Source organism: Candoia aspera, chromosome 3, assembly GCF_035149785.1.
Source record: "Candoia aspera isolate rCanAsp1 chromosome 3, rCanAsp1.hap2, whole genome shotgun sequence".
NCBI classification, from domain to species: Eukaryota; Metazoa; Chordata; class Lepidosauria; order Squamata; family Boidae; genus Candoia; species Candoia aspera.
In genome coordinates, this window is record NC_086155.1 from 117750077 (window position 1) to 117771514 (window position 21438).

A 21438-nucleotide genomic window follows, 5' to 3' on the forward strand; every position below is an offset into this window, starting at 1 on the left:
TAAGGAAAAAGGAAAAACAATTAAAATAGGAAATAGCTACTGACTAATCTTATCCACGGCATGAGGAAAATATGCCTCTAAGACATTTGTTATATAATCGCTTAAAAATGAAAACTGTTAGTCTTATAATGGCAATAATAGCACCACAAATCTACCCTTATATGTGAGCATGACGTATTTTTGAAATGAGCAGGTGAGATGGACCCTTTTTTCTGATGAGAGCAACAGAATGTGGAGAAGTTTAATTGGTAGGGCCAATTCGCTCTTCTTCTTCCAGCTTGTCCTTCCTTGAGCATTTCAAATGGAGGTTTTTTCAAAGGAAAAGCTGCAAGGAGTGATTCAGATCCAAATAAATAATAAGTAAAGAAAGAATCAAGGTCAGACTTTTTTTTTTTGGTGCTACAATTACCTGCAGATAGCTTTGGAAAGGAAAGTACAAAGGAAAACACATCACTTTCATATTCAGATCTCTTCACAATATACTTCTGGAACAGTCACAGTGAACAAATGGCAAAGGCAACTACAGGAAGCTAATAGTTAGGGACATCTACATTTTAGGAGTGGTAGCAGAAATAAGGTAGCTCACTTCCCCAAAATACTATTACACTCCTGTCTATTCTGTAGAAACAGCATGAAAAAAAGCTCAAACAGAACAAGCTTCTGGAGGGAATGAAAGCAAGAGGGAATGGAGAGAGCAATTAATAAAAAGCAAACAAAAAGACACGGTGAATAATTTCCTTCCATGACTGTCATCGATCATAATGAGAAGAAGAAAAATGTCTGGAGCAAGACTCCAAAATGCAGAGAACTAGGGAAAACGTATGGAATGAAAAGGGAGAGAAGTTGCTATATAACATCTAGCCTTTTTAAAAATAATGAATGAAAATGATACTGAACCAGAAATTCAGTCACATTTGAATTCATTTAGGATGACTTTTTATTTTTGTTGGCAGGGAGAATGAAATATGAGTCTTGATACTAATCTATTTGCCAGATGAAAGTAATGACACCGTATAAAGGAACCTACTATATATAGTCAATGATCAGGAAGCCTTGCTTCAAAAGATTGCTTCAAATATATTTTATTCATTTATAAATCAAGTGTCTAAAGCTGCCCAACTTACAATGATTCTGGGCAGCGCACATATTAAAAACATATCCAGTACAATAAAAGCAAAAAAAAGAAAAGAATGTGATAACTCAAGAATTCATCCAGCACATTAATAAAATTCTCATAAAAGGTGCATACTCCTCTAACCCAGCATCTGAGGAAAGAGCCAAATCTCTGAGGCCATTTAAAGAACAACTCAAACCTCTGGGGAGATACTGTGCTACAGGACAGCACTGCAACAGAAAAGACATGTCACCCAGGTCCCATCAGATGACACTTTTAAAGGCAAGACCCATAGGATCTTACCAGTTAGACAGAAATGATGGGAAAACAAATGCCCTCAGATAATCAGGCCCAATGCCATGAAAGCCTTTATAGGTCACAACCAGCAGCTTGAATTGCAGCCAGAAGCTTATTGGTAACCAGTGCTGCTCAAGCAGCAGAGATGTTATATGGATGTACCAAGGCATGCCCCTAATAGTCTGTGTTGCCACATTCTGGACCAGTTGCAGCTTCCGAATGGGCTCAAGAGCAACCCTGAGCAGAGTGTTCTGAATAAGTGCACATGTAAGGTGACTAAGTCTTGAGTAAGACAAGATTCATAATTCCAGAAAAGGTGCAATTGGTGTGCCTCATGAATCTGGGCAAAGGCCTCCTGCCACAGCTGCCACCTGCTCTTCAAGCAGAGCTATGAACTGTGAGAACCCCCAAATTGTGCACCAGTTCTATATGGGGGTGTGCTACCCCATTCAGAACTGAAAATGGAAAATCCATGGTACCAGGAGATCCAGGAATATACATCCATTAAGGTCTTGTCAGGATTGAGTTTAAGCCTGTTCCTCCCTATCCACATTCCAACAACCTACAGGCACTGGACAAGACTTCAACAGCATCACTTGCTCAGTCTAGAACTGAGATATACAACTGGGTATCATCAGCATATTGATGAAACCTGACCCTATACTGATGGATGACTTCTCCAGGAACTTCATGTAAATCAGACCTGCACAGCATGCAACCTGCCAAACAGCCTTGCATGGCCCACTAGTAGTTTTTAAAAAGTCAACACATTAAATCAATCAATCAATCAATCAATTTATATCACCGCCCATCTCCCCCAATGGGGGACTCTGGGCGGTTTACAATAAAATAACACTAAAAACATAACCACCTAAAATTACCATTTAAATATACATAAAAACAAATGTAAAATCCAAGTGGAGATGGAACACAATGCCACCCCAAAAGACACACTGCCAAGCACCTCCAGTCCTCACTGCTGCTGCCAGCTCCAGCACTGCCACCCAGCAACTGATTGGTGTGCCAGGCATTCCTTTGCGGCCGATTATTTTTAATTTATCAATGTATCTCTTTCCCCTCTACAAGTTGTGCAGTCCTGATGCAGATGTTAAACAGGAAGGACAAGTGTGTCACGCCCTGTGGCACCCACAGGTCAGGCCTCATATTCAACTTCTGTCCCCATTAACACTCTGAAACTAGCCACAGAGAAAGGATAATTATCATACCAATACCAATACCTCACTCAAAGATGCTGTCAGATCCCTCTGATCAAAAGGTTCACATAACCCCTTATTGGAGCATCTTCCACTAGTTTCTTATCACTGGGAACAGACTCCGTGTCACCAGATGGGAGGGGGTGCTGAGATGGAGTGTGAATTGTATTAGTATGGCTGGGGATTTATGGTGTTCACACATCAAGGCCAGAGTGCTGAGATACACCAGAGACGCCACCTGGATTGGGAAGGGGGGTGACGTACTTTAGTGGGAAGAGGGGAAAAAGTAATTAAGTGAATGTAGTTTTAAATGTAGGTTTGAGCAGGAATTCTCCATTCGTAGCTTTACTCTTGTGGTCATTTTGCTTCATTAAAACAGTAAAAGGAGCTTGGTCTCTCAACTGTCATTGTGTGAATGCTTGAATGTGCCAGTGCTTACAGATGCAGCCACATGTCACCTCTTAGACAACCTTAAATAACCAGGTAGGATAGGATCTGAAGGACATGTGGGCAGGATCCTGTCCATATCCTCAGAGGTTATAGGGTCAAACACCTCCCAGGTGACAATGCCTCAGTCAGCTCACACAGACTTGCCCACTCGGAGTCTAACTTTGAGCAGATTCAAGTAACTTTATCAAACAGGTGCCTAGAATGCTCCTCAGAGTGACCTTGAAGACATTCCTGTGACTCCTCTCTCCAACAGAGAGCAGATGATTTTGATCAGGGCTGCTGGCTAGCCTTATACAGTAAGAGCAGAAAAATAAGCACATTTTGCTACTCTTATCTCCATGACATAATCCCCAATACGGATTCTTACACATTCGGTTGGATTCAATCTTTGTCCTTCTCCAAAGGCATTCCAGGCACCTCGTCTGTCAATTCATCTCCCACAACCAGATAACCTCCCTCTCCATCTTACCACCCACAATTCTGCCTTCTCTGTGAATAACTCACCCCTAGATTTCTACCCTAGTTCCCCCAACCCATCACAACCAAGACATTACTGCTTGTTTTCCCTCCACCATCATTCCTCCTTCCTGCACCACCATCCCCGTCTCTCCCCCAGGAGCAGCCGCATTCTCCCCACTTTAAAAGAGATGTGGAGGACCAAGTCAGTTTTCAAAACTGAAATTAATAACACGCACAACGTATTTTAAAACGTCTCAGTTTTGTTTTTTTGAGTACAGACCAAAGAATGAAAGTGCACGCTGGCTTTAATCTGATATCTCAGTCTTTAAGAGATATCATAACTGTATGATTTTTTCCCATTTTCCTATCCCCTTTGAAAAGAGATGTGGGTAGTTAAAAGTGTAGGACAATGTGTTATCAGATTTCATCTCTGTGTTGATCACAGTCATTGAATTATAGGCAACACAGGGAATGCAGAATGAGCTTAAATTCCAAGGACTGTGACTTTTCTCTGCAGCTCAAAAATATAAAATCTGTAAGAATAATCTTGCCACAAAAGCAGTCTTTGCTAATGCTGATGTGATAGAAGTAAAACAAAGCACTGATTAGATAAATTACTTAATGTGACTGTCATATGCTTTGTAGAGAAACCCCTACTCTGATGTTTTCCAAAGGACAATTTATATAGTCAATCACATTTTAAATGAAACACACGCTATCTTGTCAGACTTTGTTCCATTTTAACTACGGTATGAAGACATCAAGTTTATTGTGTGCAACCACAGACCTCCACACAAGGTCTACTTAGAGCAAGAGGCAAAACCATCAAAGTAATTTCAGTTTAAGTGAGGTCCACCTGTTGTATCTACAGATATATTTGAGACATATTGTTATACCAAGTTATTTCTCTTGTTATTTTGATATATACCTTGGTATTCTCAACCCAAGTTTGCTTGTTTATTAGGTTTGTGTGCCACCAAATTCATTCAGACCCAAGACACCCTAAAGCAAAAACTCAACAACTGATTGCCTCAGACAGCATCCAAACTGTCCAGACGAAGCTGATTTTGACAAGACATTAAGTACCAAAGGCATCAGTTCAAACTTGAACCAATTTATGTCATACTGAGAAAAGGCTCCAAAACCATAATTTATCTGTAAATACTAACATATCATTTGCAAATAAGACTAAGGAGATAAGGAGAGACTTGTCATATGTAGAATTTCAAATAACAAAAAGGGTCAGTGAAGTTTCCAGTAACTCTCATGTGAAAGTTTGGAGAATTTTAAAAAAAAGTAAATACAGTCAAAATATTCCTGAGGAGGGGGGAGGAAGACTTGAACAGCTAAAAAATCGGGACCAAGTCAAATGCCTTCTCTCCATAATTACAGCGGGATCCACCTAATCTCATATTGTCAGCCCCTGGTCTCCAAAAAATAAACTCCATTTGATCAGGATGTACCAAGATAGCTAACATTATTTAGAATTGTTTGGTAACAATATTTTAACATCTACATTCATTAGGTGTAGGTCTATACGTTGCACAGCGCATATGACCATGATCAGACTTCAACATTGCAGAGACCTAGGCTTCATTAAGAGGAGTTCCAGATTCAAATACTTTCTCATAAAAAATTGTAAATTTAGTGACCAAAATATCTCTATTTAATCCTATACACCTGTGTGTGTGTGTGTATGGATAGATGGATGGATAGATAGATAGATATGACACTTATAATAAATAATCAAAGCTTAGTGAATCTAAGTTTTCACCAAAGGTAAGACAGACATTGCCTCGAAAGGAGAGGCCAGGGAAGCCCTAACAGTTTTTTGAAAAATAAATTCTATGTCATCTAGAATAAAAATAATATTTTATCCAGAAACTGGATGAAATAATTATTCCAGTCCCAGGTTTCAGCCCCACATACTTCTGAGATAAAATCTGGTAGTGTTTTAAATCTGAGTTAACAAGCTATTCCTTTTTCATGAGTAAAACGTTAAAATATCTCCACAAACTTTGCTGCTATCATTTTTCATTCATTTGCATGGATATACCATGTCTTATTAAATGGCCAATATTTAAAGTATTGAATTATTTTATGATTGGTCTTTGAACAGACCATCTCAATTTTTGTCTGCTTTCAAAAATTAAATATTTTGTTTTAGAATGGTTTGATATGTTACTTTTTCCTTCTTGGCATTACTAGCCAAACCTGGATAAAATTCAGTTCAATTATTCAATCTCCAGTCTCTCTTTGATTATAATTCTGTCACACCTTTCCTCTTTCTACCACTTCTTCTCTGACATCTGATACAATTTTATAGATGATTCATAAAATGCAGTTTCTGTTACTCAAAATTTCAGCTAGCCCTTAAAAAAAAAGACCTTATTCAAGTCCTAGTTTTCCATTACTAAAACAATTGAAAAGAAATAAAAGTAGATGTAAGAGATTGAGAAGAACTGAAGCATATAGATTTGTCAAAAAATACCAATATTCTTCTCCAATGAATCTACCTTCCGCTCCCATTACTTTTTTCCCAATAAGTGGATACATACTGTTGCAGTTCTTTGCAATATCTATTTTTGATGTTTAATATATTTTAGTGTGTTTTTTTTAGTATTGGTTTAATTTTCTAAATAACAGTTCTATTAATAATAGTTTTAGGAGCTCTGGCTTTGCTGTTACGTTTTTTAATAATTGTTTTATGTCTTGCATTGCAAAGTCACAAGTTTGAGATAGGAGGCTATGTAATACATACATACACATCATAATACTCTAATATACTGTATGTATTAAATACTTGGGGATGAATTAAAGATTACTTTGGAATGGAGAAATGTGTGTTGTAATCAATAATGACACAAGTTCTATACAGGTAGTCCTTGTTTAGTGACCACAACTGGGACTGGCAGCTCTGTCGTTAAGCCAATCAATTGCTAAGTGAGGTCCACTCTGGGGGGGGCGGGAAACCAGTCAGGCACAGGAGAGATTGCCTACAGAAATCTCTTGTCCCCCTCCCTCCCTTGCAGAGCAGAGAGATTGCTTAAATAAGCGAGGGAAAAAAAAAAAGGCAATCTCTCCTGTGTCTGATCTGTTTTTTTCTCCCCCACCCCCAACAGAGTGGATTGATTGGAGAGGAAGGGATTACAAGAGAGTAAGCAGGCACATAAAGGGGGAAAACACTGGGCTGTTTATGTAGCATGCTCACAGCCCCAAGTGTGCTCAGGGCTGTAGATGCCACCACATTCCTTTTGATGTGTATTCCCCATTTTGTGCCTGCTTACTCTATTGTAATCCCTTCCTTTCCAATCTCTCCATTCTGCAAAGGGGGAAAAATAGGTCAGGCACAGGACAACCCCTACTGACTGTAATGGCAATCTCATGACTGAGGGATGCTGCGAAGGTGCAGGCATTGGTCATAAAGTCTTTTTCAGCACTATTGCAACTTGGAACAGTCACTGAACGAGGCAGTCACTAAGTGAGGACTACCTGTAGTTGTCCATGAACCATATTAAATTCTAAAGCTCAATGCAATGTTAGTGCTGGCAGTAAGGTCAAGCTTATGAGGAATGGGAGAGAATCATAGTCTCCAACTACTAATTAATACTGAGACTGCAAATTAAAACACTCCATTTGCTTAGTTCCTGTCTTTGAGAAAGAATTAAGAGGCCACTTACAGCTTAGTAAGATATTTCTTTGCGGTATTCAATTTTCCAAAGTGATAAAAAGAGTTTCAATTAGATGGTACACCCCAAGAACAATAATTGCAAAGGCCACAGGAGAAGAATATCTTGATCAAATTCAACAGCCCAATAGTCTTCTACTACTTCCTGCTGGTCAAGTAAGGCTTTCCTTAGCTTTGTACTACAATAGCACAGAACAAAGCCATAATCTGTCACAGTGTTAAAGCAGCAATAGCAAAAAGTATAGTTCTGAAAGAAAATACAAGGCAAAACAACAGTAACTTTAGAGAGACATGCAGAAAATGTGGTGCTGTTTATACAAGAAATATATCAATAATATGAATGGCATTCAGAAAAAAAGAGTTCATAATATTATTAAAAGTTATTTCTTTCTTCCTCATATCAGTAAGTGAGATTGATTGAAAGTAGATACAGGACCAGCAAATCTTACATTCTAACCACAATATACAATTCCCCTACATGTTTTCTATTAGTTCTCATTTCCATTTGATGAAAGAAATTTGCTGTTAAAGTTTCTTTTAAAGGATGCATGTCAGTACATTTCTTAGGTTTTCCATTTAGTTGTAAAGTGACAAAGCATTAAAATGAATAGATGATTTCAAAATTCTGTAGAACTGTGCCATCTTATCATGCCCTTTCTATATTATTGTTGTTGTGATGATGATGATGATGAAGTTTTCTTCATCTGGAAACAATGGAATAGGTAGAGCTATCTGTAATAGCTGGAACAGCTGGATCTCTAGTTTCATCAGTTAAGGAAAACAGGTCCTCCCTGGATGCAGGTACTAGCTATAGTTATGAACAGCTAAAAATAGGGCCATCTTGAATACCTAGGCTATGTACAGTGAAGTTTCAGAACGGGCTTTATAATAAAAAATATATCAGATTTTTTACCCAATTCTGTATTTATCATAAAAATGAGCATTGCAGTCTCTCAATGCCTCATTGCTACCTTAGGCCAAATTACTGAGGAAAACAAACATCTTCTCTCCCAACCCTTCCTAGCAGTTTATAAAAGAGCACTAAATGGTATTACCAAAAATAGAGCTCTTAGAAAACCAATTTATCTAAATTACTGCAAGAAACAGGTCATTTGTGAGAAACAGGAAAGTGCACAATCCTGGTATTTTTAATTCAAAATCAGTGTTAGAATGCTATGGCAAAATCTTTATTTAGATATAAAATAATGGAATGGAATAATTGCAATTTTGAAAAAGCTGATTGTTTAGCTGCACAATACAATACAACTCAATCCTTGAGTTACGATGGCAATTGGGACCAGAATTTCCATTGCTAAGTGATGTGGAAGTGAACTGTGATGTCTCGTGACCGTATTACTTAGTGACGGCAATCCCAGCAGTCCCCTTTGCTGTCATTAAGCAAGGATCATAGGTCATTAAGTGAGCACCTCCTCACAACTTCCTGCTAGCTTCTAACAACCAAAGTCATGGAGAAACTGGCAGGAAGTCACAAGTCCCAGGCAGCTTGCAAGCATGGCAGCAGGCAGTGGCTGTTGCCTGTGGGAGAGGGAGTGAGGGGGGGTGTGAATGGTGGGGAGGCACAGTGCAAGTATGGTGGGGCTTGGGGTTGCTGCTACTGGGTGGGAGAGGGTGCATCAGGGTGCGTGAGTGGCCAGGGAGGGTGTGCGGGTGGTGTGGAGGTGTAGCACAAGCATGGCAAGGGTTCGCGAGAATGCACGGGTGGCTGGGGAGGGTGTGCGAGGGTGTGTGAGTGGCGGGGGAGGCATGTGTGAGTGCAGCAAGGCTTGGGAAAGCTGCATGAGGGTGTGTGGGTGGTGGAAATGCATGGTGTGAACATGGCAGGGCTTGGAGTGGCTGCTGCCAGGTAGGCAAGGGTGATTGAGTGGTGGGGAGGGTGCGCAAGTGGCCAGGGAGGTGGGGTGAGATTCAGGGAGGTTGTATATCCATCTGTACTATAATTTAACTTCTTTTTTTAATCGTATGGCATAGCAGTTCGGTGTTCCTGCTGCTTTTTCTTGCTGGGAAATCCTTGTGAAGTCCAGCAGCCAGATGTGTTGACTACTTAGACGTGACAAGTCACGTTTCCCGGGGTGCACCACGAGGACACTAGTCTACATTGCACTGAGTTGGGCTGAGAGTGAGTGACTGGCCCAAGGTCACCCAGCCGGCTTTTGTGCCTAAGGCAGGACTAGAAGTCACAGACTCCTGGTTTCTAGCCCAGAACCTTAGCCACTAGACCAAACTGGCTCTTTAACTTATTTAATTTAATAACTTATTTAATAACTTTAACTTATTTAATAACTTATTTAACTTCTATAATCCCCAGCAAGCATTCCCGTGGCCATGCTGTCTGGGATTTATGGTAGTCCAGTACATCCTGAGAGACTCAAATCAATAAAGGCATTGTCTTCTGGACCAAGAGGATGTCCTCCTTAGTTTGACTAAGTATCCTGTAATACCTATAATCATATGCAGAACAATAAAATGAGGAACATTCATGTACTGAAGTAAGGTCTCAAACTATGTTGTCCTGAAACAAAATTATGCTTAAGATGCTATAGGAAACTATGTGGTTGCTTACCAACTAATATTAAAATATTATATATTAACAATAGTATTGATACTAATACTAATCAAGTTAAGTACTTAATTCGGGAGAAGTGAATTGCATACAAGTTAATGCATCCAGAATAAATAGTTATATAGTTATGATAGATTAGGACAGGAGAGACCCAGACTTTAGTCCACACTCAGCCAAGGAGATTCACTGGATGACTTTGGACTCTCTCTCAGATCAACCTCCCTGACAGAATTATTGTTGGAGGGACAAAATGAAGGGAGATCTCCTCAGGTAAGCCTCCTTGAGCTCCTGCAGAAAAGGTGGGATATAAATCTAACAAACAATTCTTCATACATACACAAATACTAATGAATGTATTCCCTTTTGGTGTAAGCAACATTATGCACAGTGAAGAAAAATAGTAAGTAAGGAAAATGAAAGGCTGGAGATAAAAAGAAATCTAATTCATATTAAACACCAACATATTCACTATACTCTCCATATCTGTTGATCCTTGCAAACTGAAAACTGTTCAAGCTATGTCAGGTCAGGAAACAGACTCCACAAAGACTTCTGTAATTCTATTGTTGCAGTGTATAATAGCAGTATTTTGAAAGTCTGAAAGAGATTATCTTCCCCAACTCCCTCCTCTTTATACCAAAAGCATCAAGGCAAGGCAATTTTGAGTTTCTTCCTACTTCCTTCCAGGGCTAAGCTGCTGTTTAGCAGTGGTCCAGTATCTTTTTCAAGGTCATTTCCATAACCCTGTACACAAACCATCCTTTTTTCCACCAAGTCCATAAAGTAATTCATGTATTGCCTTTTGTTCTTTAAACTTCTCACCTTGCTCCATTTGAGCATCTCATCAACTCCATCCAACCACAACTTTCTAAGTCTTATTCCTTCCTCTCAACCCATTAATTCTTCTTTCGTATATCTATTTGCTGATTCATTCTCTCTATGCGACCAAACTATGTGAAATCTACTTCCTTCAAAATGGTCACTCTTTTTAATCCACATTCACTTATCACCTATGCATTCCTGATCATTTATCTTTTGTTTTACTACTCACACTTCTTAGATATGACATTCCACTGCATCCAACTTACTTTTCTTAATTTACCACACCCAACATTTCTTCTGACGTACCATACCCAACTCTCATTCCCATATAACATATGTACTCTTTCACATAATCAATTTTTATTTTTTTGGCATGCTTTCCTTGCACAGACCACACACTATCTCTATCTTTGTACTAGCATTTACACAACGTTTTTTTCATCAACTTTCCCATATGTGGTAGACATTCGACTGTAGTAGGCATTCTACACACAAATGTATCTACTTACTCTATTTTTTGCCATTTATGTATAACTTGCAATCATTTGTTCCATTTTGCCTGTCAAACAAAATTACCTGAATGGTCTTTGATACGTTAATTCAGATCCATATTACTTATTCTACCATGTGAAAAAAGGTGAAAGGTCCCCTGTGCAAGCACTGAGTCATGTCTGATCTTTTGGGGGGATGCCGCTTTCGCAACATTTTTTTGGCAGACTATAGTGGGGTGGTTTGCCATTGCCTTCACCAGGAAAACTAATGTTCACTGCAAACCATTCAGATTCTCAGTCAACAACATAGCATCATCTAAAGACAAAAGTACGTACACATTCACATCCTCAAACAACACAACTTTACCACAAATATTCCTTATATATTTATCCATAGATACTTTAACCAACCAAAGGGGACACTACCCATCCTTACTCCCTCCTCAAAGTTGAACCATTTGCTAAACATTCCATTTATTCTTAGACATATTTCACTTCTATCATAGACCAGTCTTATCACATTCAGAACCAACCTTTAACTCTGTATTTTTGCAAAACATTCTGTAACTCAAGCCTATTTGCTTTATTATGCTCCTTCTCTAAATCAACACATGAACAATATATTTTCTCACTTTCCTGCATTTCTCAATGACCTGCTAAAGAGCAAAGATCTGATCTACACACCACCTGCCTGACATTTTGCTACCCAAATTTTGCTCCTGATTATGTCTTGTATCCTTTCAGTCAGCAGCTCTATGGAACACTTTCCCCAGCACGCCTAACATACTACCACCCTCCCTCCCCCTCTTGTAATTCTGGCATTAATCATGCTATCTTTTCTTTTATATTGGAAAATAATAATAGCATCCTTTCAATTCTCAGGCAAAGATGCAGTCTTCACAGAAATGTTAAAAAGGTCAGACAACCACTACAGAAGCAAACCACATTTATATTTAACATTTGTCAAGTTTACACCATTTATACATATAATTTTTTCAATCTTCCCTCAGCATTTATGACATCATAATTTCTTTCTCAGACACAAACATTTGTATTATTCATTTCAGTTCAACAGTTTAACACAACAGTATCATTCCTCTCAAATTTCCAACATACTTCTTTCCAGCATTCCTTCATTTCAACTTCATCCCAAGTCATTCCCTTCCCTGCATGTATTCATCAACTTAGCTCCACAAGATCAGACCTTCATTCAGATCTATTACATACACTACTTCCCCTTTCTCTTAGCCTCACAAACATACAACACATCTATTTAATTTCCATCATATCTTTCATTAACTATTGCACTTTCCTGTATATTCCTCCTATGTTCCAAATTGCAACCTGTATCACCCTTCATGACTTTGGTTGATCAATACTTTCGCATAACACTTTTTAGTAAGGTAAAATAGACTAGTTTGTGATCCTTGGACATACCTAAGCTTGGCTAACGGTATGCCAAGATACTAGTCAGTTTGGCACAAAGTGATATGAAAATCCTGGAAAGAGAAAAAGCAGGAGCAGGAGTCCTACCTGTCTGCTGAGTACCAGCAATGTGATGAAGAAGATAAAAAGAGATACAGAGCCCATTGTTTTTAGATCTTTCAGGATCCCTGGCCTGTAAAAATAAAGGCATAGGTATTTTGATCACAGGGAATCAAAACTGCTGCACAAATTCTGAAAATTTAATTTCATGGTGCAAAAATTTCCAGCACAAAAACACAGGTCCAGTTTATCCTATGGACCTAAATTTTTCTCTGAATGGTAACATTTCAGGTTGCCAACCTATGTAGAGTTTTGTATCTGAAAGTTCTCTCATGAAAAAACTACTTGCACAAAAAAAGAATAAAGCAGGATGTGGTAAAAATATTCTTCATGAAAAACTGAAAGAAAACACAAATTCTCACAAAAAAAATTAATATACCTAGTCTAGTGAAGTTAACCATAACTAAAAATTCACAGAATCTCTCTTCCTCCTAGAAGTAAAAAATGTAATAGCTAATAATTTTCAGCCCTTTCAGGATAGCCAAAATCAACTGCCCCTAATAAGAATCTCACTCTGCATAATGATAGGGCCAGTTAAGTCATCATTTGTATGTGTCAAAATAAAGTATGGAACACGAGGAAGCATATTTGCATGACAAATATTGTAAGCAAAAACCTTGGAGCATTAGCTGTTCACGTGTAATTTTTATAATATATCAGACAGCTGTCAGATTCAACTGGAAGAATAAAATGTTGGCTGTAGTAGAATAAACTTAAAATACCTTACCTGTAGAGATGATTAATTTCTAACACATAAATGGACTGCAGATACAACAACCAGTGCAAGAGCAGTTTTAAAGCCTTAAATAAGCAAAACTATTGTTTTTGACTTCTAATTTAAATTACCCTTTCTAGTATGCTAATCTTACCAAGCTACCACCAACTATCTGAACTGATTTTACCCACCCCCTAGCTTCAAGGATGGGCTAATTTTTTTTGTTCTTCCTTGTCTTCTCATCTCACGTATCATGCGATGAGATCCTTAAGACACAGTGACATCATTTGTGTCCCATGCCATTTCTCTTAAACATTACAAGGAGAGAAGAAACATGAAGAGGAGGCAGTTGGCATCCCATCCCATTTCTCTCATCTCCCCAGGACATAAACAATGGTTGAGATTTAGTGGCCTACCTTTTTAGAGGTGCCATTGTATAGAGCAACTTGCTGTAGTTGTCTAGTACAGAGCCGTGTGTGTGTAAAAGAATTACATTGTAGACAACCAGAGCAACCAGCATGATTGCCATTTTTAGTTCATGATTTATCCGTAGGAAAACAGAACAGGAAATGAGGCCCAGGATGCAGCTGTAGATGAAATACTAGAAAAGAAAAATCAAACCAAATAAGTATTTGGTAATCAAGCAAGACCCAGTTCTCATTAGTTATAAAACAGTGCCTAACTTGTATTATTTCAGACAACAGATGGGAGGAGGGGTGAAATGACTGAACACTTTTTATTATTTATTTATTTAATTAATTAATTTTATTTTCTAGCCCTCCTTTATTATTTTTATAAATAACTCAAGGCGAGGAACGTACCTAAGACTCCTTCTTCCTCCTATTTTCCCCACAACAACAACTCTGTGAGGTGAGTTGGGCTGAGAGAGAATGACTGGCCCATGGTCACCCAGCTGGCTTTCATGCCTAAGGCGGGACTAGAACTCACAGACTCCTGGTTTCTAGCCCAGCACCTTAACCACTAGACCAGACTGGCTCTCTTTTTGATTAAAATATTCCAGCCACACAGAAAATTAAAGGACTAGATGAAGGATTTGACTACCCCTTTCCCTGACACGCTAGTTTCCATTTGTAGAGTTTTTGACTCATCAGATTAAACTGACTGAATGTTCCATTTTATACTAACACGGTAACATGTGGATGACTTTCTCCAGATTTCCTATCTCATTGGTGTGGTCCTCCTGAAAGGATCTGGAACCATATGAGCAGGACCAATCATGTCGATCCTCCTCATATAACAATCACGCTTACTTTGCAGTCAGGAGAGTTCCAAGATTTGGAACATTACCAGAGAGATGTGGGATGAAACCATGGAAACTGGCGATGACGGAACAGTGGCTTTCACCCAAGGAGAAGAACAGGGCTGTGCAAAGCATTCAGTGAGGCACTTTGCTTAGGGGCAAATCACCTCTTTGGATCTGCTGGATGCAGCTGTTTCAAACCTCTTGAAATCTCCCAAGCATGCATGTACAGAAGATGCTTCTCCTGGGATAGCTGCTTCATGGCTAAACAGAGAAGATCTAAAAGGGCATCTTGTGAAATGATCTGCACAGTCCTAATCAGGAACAGGAGAGAATACAGGGAGTCCTCATTTGGCGAGTGCCTCGTACAGCGACTGTCTGCCATTATGACAGTGATGAAAATGTAACTGTGTGACCAATCCTTGCATTTATGACCTTGTAGTCTGTAAAGCAAAGGAAACCTGAGGTAAGGTCATAAGCACAGTCACAGTTTCACTTAGCGACTGCTTTGCTTAAGGACTGAGTTGCTGATCCCAATTGTAGCTGCTAAACAAGGACTACCTGTATTGCAATTCTGCGTAAGTCCCATCGAATCCAGCCAAACTCTTCTCCAAAGTAGAGAAGAAACAAAGTAGTCTGTAAGGCCTTAATGAGATGCTACTTTACGCTGACTCTTTCAGTGTAACATTTAGCTGCTGGTTTACTAGAAGAAATTTAGGGATGCGGTGGCACTGCGGGTTAAACCGCTGAGCTGCTGAGCTTGCCGATCGGAAGGCTGGCAGTTCAAATCCGCGTGACGGGGTGAGCTCCCGTTGCTAGTCCCAGCTCCTGCCAACCTAGCAGTTTGAAAACATGCCAATGTGAGTAGATTAATAGGTACCGCTTCGGCAGGCAGGTAACGGCGTTCCGTGTAGTCATGCCGGCCACATGACCACGGAAGTGTCTACGGACAAACGCCGGCTCTTTGGCTTTGAAACGGAGATGAGCACCGCCCCCTAGAGTCGGACTCGACTGGACTTAATGTCAAGGGAAACCTTTACCTTTACCTTTACTTAGTAGAAGAAAACCATGAAGGTACTTAGGAAATAAGTCATGTGCATGGAATAGCCTTTCTACAGGGGGAATCTTAGTGTTCAGTCATTTTATGGACACCGAATATATCTGCTATAGGTCATACAAATAAATAAGATACAAACTTACTGGTAAGAAAAAATTGTTGCTTTGAATATACCAGAGTGTCTGATCTCTTGCATCAGGAGAACTTGTATTTGATGAATTAAGAATGGGGAGAAATTCAACCACACCAACATCATCCAGGAAAAACTAAAACAAAACAAAACAAAACAAAAATGAAATCTCATAGGGTCTCAGTCAAGTATACAGAATGTAAGCAAAATAACAATAACAACAACAACAACATATGGGTATATACGAGGATATAGGAGTTCTCATCGTAAGTTAAACATGATATTGCTCTCCTTTTTTTAAAAAAAGTTTCATCATGAAGGAAATAAAGCTTCTATTAAGTACTATAATTTTTTTTCAACCTGTCTGAAGCTTTCTATTTGACACACTGTTCTGATCAAGAAACACAAATTATCCGAACACATTGAAAGCAATAGTACAGAGAATCTAATCCAGGTATTTTACAAATCTCTTCTTTTCTCTCATCACTGCAGGTATTATACACAAACAGAATAAACAAATCAATAGAATTAAGTAGAACAAAACCTCATTAAGCCTACCATGTTGAACACAGCCATAGTTAATATTACAGCTGTTGTTATCAGTGTAAGCATGATACGTAGCCAAGGGTGATTTTCAATGACTCCAGCTGATTTCAGAATCCACATCAGGAAGGCTGAGAGTTTCTTGTTACACTGCTGAATACAGAATACAGTACATGAAAATGCACGTATCTGTGAGTATTTCTGATTAGTCCTCAAAGGAAAAAAAGTGTTCCAAAACTATCCAGTGCAACAACAAGCAAAAAATACAAAAACAAAAGGAGAGAAATACAAGGTTACCAATACCAAGGTTGCTATTTATTTAGAATGACAATGCTCTGAATGTAAAGCAGGAAACAATATAGTAGACAAAAAGGACTTCACAGGCTTGTAGTCACCGAGCATAGAAGACTGTCCAGGTTTTAACTTCATTTCTGGTGTATAAGGAAATCTCAGGATGCCTAGCAAGACAGTTTTAAAAAATGGAAGATAAAGATGGCCTCAAATCAAATTCACCTTCTGGTACAAGTTACCAGTGTTACCTAAGCAGTTTGCCTTTGCCTTCTTCCTGGATATTTTACAACTTCTCAGAGTAGCTAACGCCTCTGAATTCTCCAGCAAAGTATTTTGCTTTTGAGATCAACACAGGCTGGCTAGGTACTGTCACCTCTTGAATCTAAAATGTATTTGACACAGCCCCCCAACACACACTACTTACAATACTTAGCATTAATTGCAGAAAGATTAAGTCACCTATTAGAAGGTTAACCAGATCTAATGAGGCAGGCAGAAGTTTGTGAACTCATCCAAAACAGGCAAGTCTATAACTACTATTTAGTCTCCTAAAACATTATCCACCAACATTGTTGCCTTAAAATAGACTGAGGTTAATTAGATTAATTCAAATATTTGGCCTAATATTCACAAAAATATTCACTACTGAAGCTAGTCCTGTCATGCTGAGAGTCATAGAGTATTGCCTGTTTATTTTGATTCCCAAATTCAGGAATACAGAAATAAATGCAAGTTTACAATTTTTATTGTAAAATAAAATTGAGCCAAAAGCTCCACACATACAGATATTTACACACTCAAGAATTCCACTTGGTTCTGGCGTTTTTAATAAATCAGGCACTTACAGATAGACGGTTTGGCCCTATTACACAAATATTTGCAGATAAATGGGAGGATCATTTTAATAACATCTTTAAAAGGGAATCTGCTGTAATCTCAGATGTGATTCCCTCCTGCAACAACCTCCCGGATTGGCTGCCAGTATCCATAGCTGAGGTTAAAGATCTTATTGTTCGACTAAAACCAGGTAAAGCATCTGGAGGTGGTTTTATCTCCCCAGAATTAGTAAGGGAAAATAAAGACTGGTGGGCCCCAGTCTTGGCCACCTTGTTCACACACATTAATAACACAGGACAATTTCCATCTGACTGGAATCAGGCCATTGTTGTACCAATATACAAAAATAAAGGAAATAGACTCGGCCCTACAAATTATAGGCCTATCACTTTATTAAACACAATAAATAAACTTTATGCCAGATTTTTATATTCAAAGTTAATGGATTGGGTACAAAATGAAAATATTATTGCTGAAGAACAGGCCAGATTTAGAGAGGAACGTTCAACGCTAGACCATTGTTTGGTCCTTCAGCATCTGGCAGAAAAATATTCTACCCCCTCTTGTGGTTCCCTTTTTGCAACCTTTGTTGATTTTAAGTTAGCTTTTGATCTAATATCAAGGGAGAGATTGTGGGATATTCTAAGACATTCCATGATTGATAAAAGGCTGCTAGCTCTTATTCAGTCGCTTTATTCAAATACCTCCCTGAAAATTAGATGAATCTCACCCCTTTAGGTAGATGTCATCCCTTGGGGACATTTATCTAAAGCTGTCCCAACTTACAGGCTGAATATTAGCTCCATTACTTTTCAATTTCTATCTAAGTCCAATAATTCAAGCGCTTGCTGTTCCAGCCCATCATCCACCTTTTTTCGCTGATTGTGCAATTCCAGCATTATTGTATAGCGATGATGTAGTCATTATGTCTACCTCACAAGTGGGAATGAGAAAAGCACTTAGGGTACCAGCTTTATTTTGCACAGATCAAAAACTTTTAATAAATTATGAGAACACTAAAGTTTTAGTTTTTGCCCAACACCACTTTAAGGTTCACAAATGACAAATAAATGGGACTCCAATTGAACAGGTGCTCACCTATAAATACCTTGGAGTGGAGTTTCATGCTTCCTTATCCTGGAATGCTCATTTTCTGTACTGGGCAAGTGTTGCACAGCATACCACATCAGCTATCATAAAATTCTACCATTCCAAAGGAGCCCGTTATATTCCTGCCGCTTGCAAGGTCTTTCAAGCTAAGGTAGTCCCTCAGCTTCTCTATGGCTCTCAAATCTGCTCCCTTGCTAAGCTCAAAGTTTGTTTGTTTGTTTGTTTATTTGATTTCTATAGCTGCCCATCTCAGCGAGTGACTCTGGGCGGCTTACAACAAGTTGTTTAATATCCAATTAATTTGCTTGAAATGATATGTAAGAAAAAATTACCTTTAAAATATAAATCAATCTCACAGCATTGGGATCTATTAACAAAATGAGAAGAAGTCAAAATGACATCTATGCAATGACATCATAATATCTGGCACTAGTATATAAGATGCATGATAATGCCATCATGTACATGTCATCTTCTGACCCCTTGTCCCCATTGCAAATGTCCACGCCTCATAGTTAAGAATCATCTTGATCACATTTACTTCAAGGAATTCTAGACTATTAGTCTATATCTTAATTTATTTGTCTCAAAATAGAAGAAAAGTTTAAATTTACCAGTTGAGAAACTTCTCTGAACACCTATATTGTGTTTTGAGTCAGAACACAACCAACAACCCCACTCTATAAAGAAGTTAAAATTGTTCCAATCTATGAAGTAACCTTGATTGATAACTGGCAAATAGAGGGAGAAAATGTAGAAGCAGTGAAAGACTTTGTATTCCTAGGTGCAAAGATTACTGCAGATGCTGACTGCAGTCAGGAAATCAGAAGACGCTTAATCCTTGGAAGAAGAGCAATGACAAATCTCGATAAAATAGTTAAGAGCAGAGACATCACACTGACAACAAAGGCCCGCATAGTTAAAGCAATGGTGTTCCCTGTAGTAACATATGGCTGCGAGAGCTGGACCATAAGGAAGGCTGAGCGAAGGAAGATCGATGCTTTTGAACTGTGGTGTTGGAGGAAAATTCTGAGAGTGCCTTGGACTGCAAGGAGATCCAACCAGTCCATCCTCCAGGAAATAAAGCCAGACTGCTCACTTGAGGGAATGATATTAAAGGCAAAACTGAAATACTTTGGCCACATAATGAGAAGACAGGACACCCTGGAGAAGATGCTGATGCTAGGGAGAGTGGAAGGCAAAAGGAAGAGGGGCCGACCAAGGGCAAGGTGGATGGATGATATTCTAGAGGTGACGGACTCGTCCCTGGGGGAGCTGGGGGTGTTGACGACCGACAGGAAGCTCTGGCGTGGGCTGGTCCATGAAGTCACGAAGAGTCGGAAGCGACTAAACGAATAAACAACAACAAACATGAAGTAACCAGATAAGGTGCTAAACATTAGCAAAATTAATTAGCAGGAGAAGAATCTGACTAAACTATCAAACAGCACATCATTCACATATAGTAGAAGTTTATATCCTAGTGCAATTTTTTTTTCAAAATTTCTACTCTCATAAGCAAGAAATCCTAAAGCTAGATTAAAAAGAAAATGAGAAAGTGGGTATCCTTGTTGTATGCAGTGACATAGCTTTAACTAAGGTGATAACTTACCAATGAATAATCACATGTAATTCCTTGATACAAATTCTACCATCCCCTGTTCCACCTGCTCAATCAAATCATTATCATTCAACAAAGAAATATTCAAGATCATTTGAAAAATGTATACAAATTATCAGATGGGGCTGTTAACTTCGCAAGAGCCTAGCCTCAAATAGTTATACTATCTGTATTGTACACTTTAGCTTTAAATGTCAAGAAATGAGATATCAGGAATTAATCTAACTAAAACAGTTCATATGTATAGAAGAGAAGAAAATGAATTCACATTGGAAAGGATTAACAGAATACTAATTATCAATTGAACTTAATTTGTTTCAAAAAATCTTGCAAAATACTATGAATCTGAGCATTTAAGTTTTTGGACAGAGGGGGGAACATTACAATCTAAAATTTGAATGAGATCCCTTCCAGACAATACATGACCCAGTGTTGAAATTAAATATGAGCTCTGAAAAGTCTGTAAATGTTGATCTTCCAGTCTAATAATGAGAACTAAAAAATGACTCTTCATCTTATGCTTCTTTACGAACCATCAGCTTTGAAAATCTACTAATCAAATTTGCAACAGTTCTTTCAGATTTACAATTGCCATTTAAGCATGCCTCCTCCATTAGGGCTTTCTGTAACAGCTTTTTAAAAATTTAAATAATATTTGAGTATCTTGGAAGACCCCTATCCCTAAACATTGTATGCTACCAAAGAAACAGTCATTAAAATGAATTAATATTAGAAACAGAACAAGAAAAAAAGGGATCACTATACACAATTTGGGTATACAACTATGCCAAAAGAAGCAGAACCCCTCCCCCCAAAAAGAGAAAATGAGAGACTGAAAAACAAAGAAAGAAAGAAAAACAAGCATTAAATTTAGACCTCCCCCCCATCCACTATAATTAGGGTTGCATCCTACTCCCTACTCCCTATCCTACTTCCTAACCACTTCAATAAGCACATGATGATGAATAGTTATATGACCTGAACCAGTAGAAAAGAAAAATAAAAAGTCTATTTCTGCTAATTGCAGAGATAAAATATATGTGTCCTGGTCAGAAGAAAAAAAAATGGAGGTAGGGTAGGGGGCAAAAAGGGGGTAAGAATCATCATTGTGGGAAGGATTATAGATTCTCCTATTAGCCACAGCAACTTCACAGAATATAGTTGGTAGCCCAAAGTTGTCAGCTGACACAATAACAAAACTTGCAAAAATTT

The 21438-nt window shown here is 38.5% G+C and overlaps 1 protein-coding gene across 1 annotated transcript in view; it reads right to left on the bottom strand.

Annotated features, from left to right (window-relative positions):
* The window catches only part of ADCY2 (adenylate cyclase 2), a 138669-nt gene that overhangs the window by 15570 nt on the left and 101661 nt on the right, over positions 1-21438 (bottom strand). The window contains exons 16-19 of the mRNA XM_063298714.1: positions 16383-16520; positions 15838-15960; positions 13793-13977; positions 12650-12734 (exon numbers count right to left, since the gene is read on the bottom strand). Coding sequence (XP_063154784.1) covers positions 12650-12734; positions 13793-13977; positions 15838-15960; positions 16383-16520 — 531 coding nt within the window. The remainder of the gene's footprint in view (positions 1-12649; positions 12735-13792; positions 13978-15837; positions 15961-16382; positions 16521-21438) is intronic.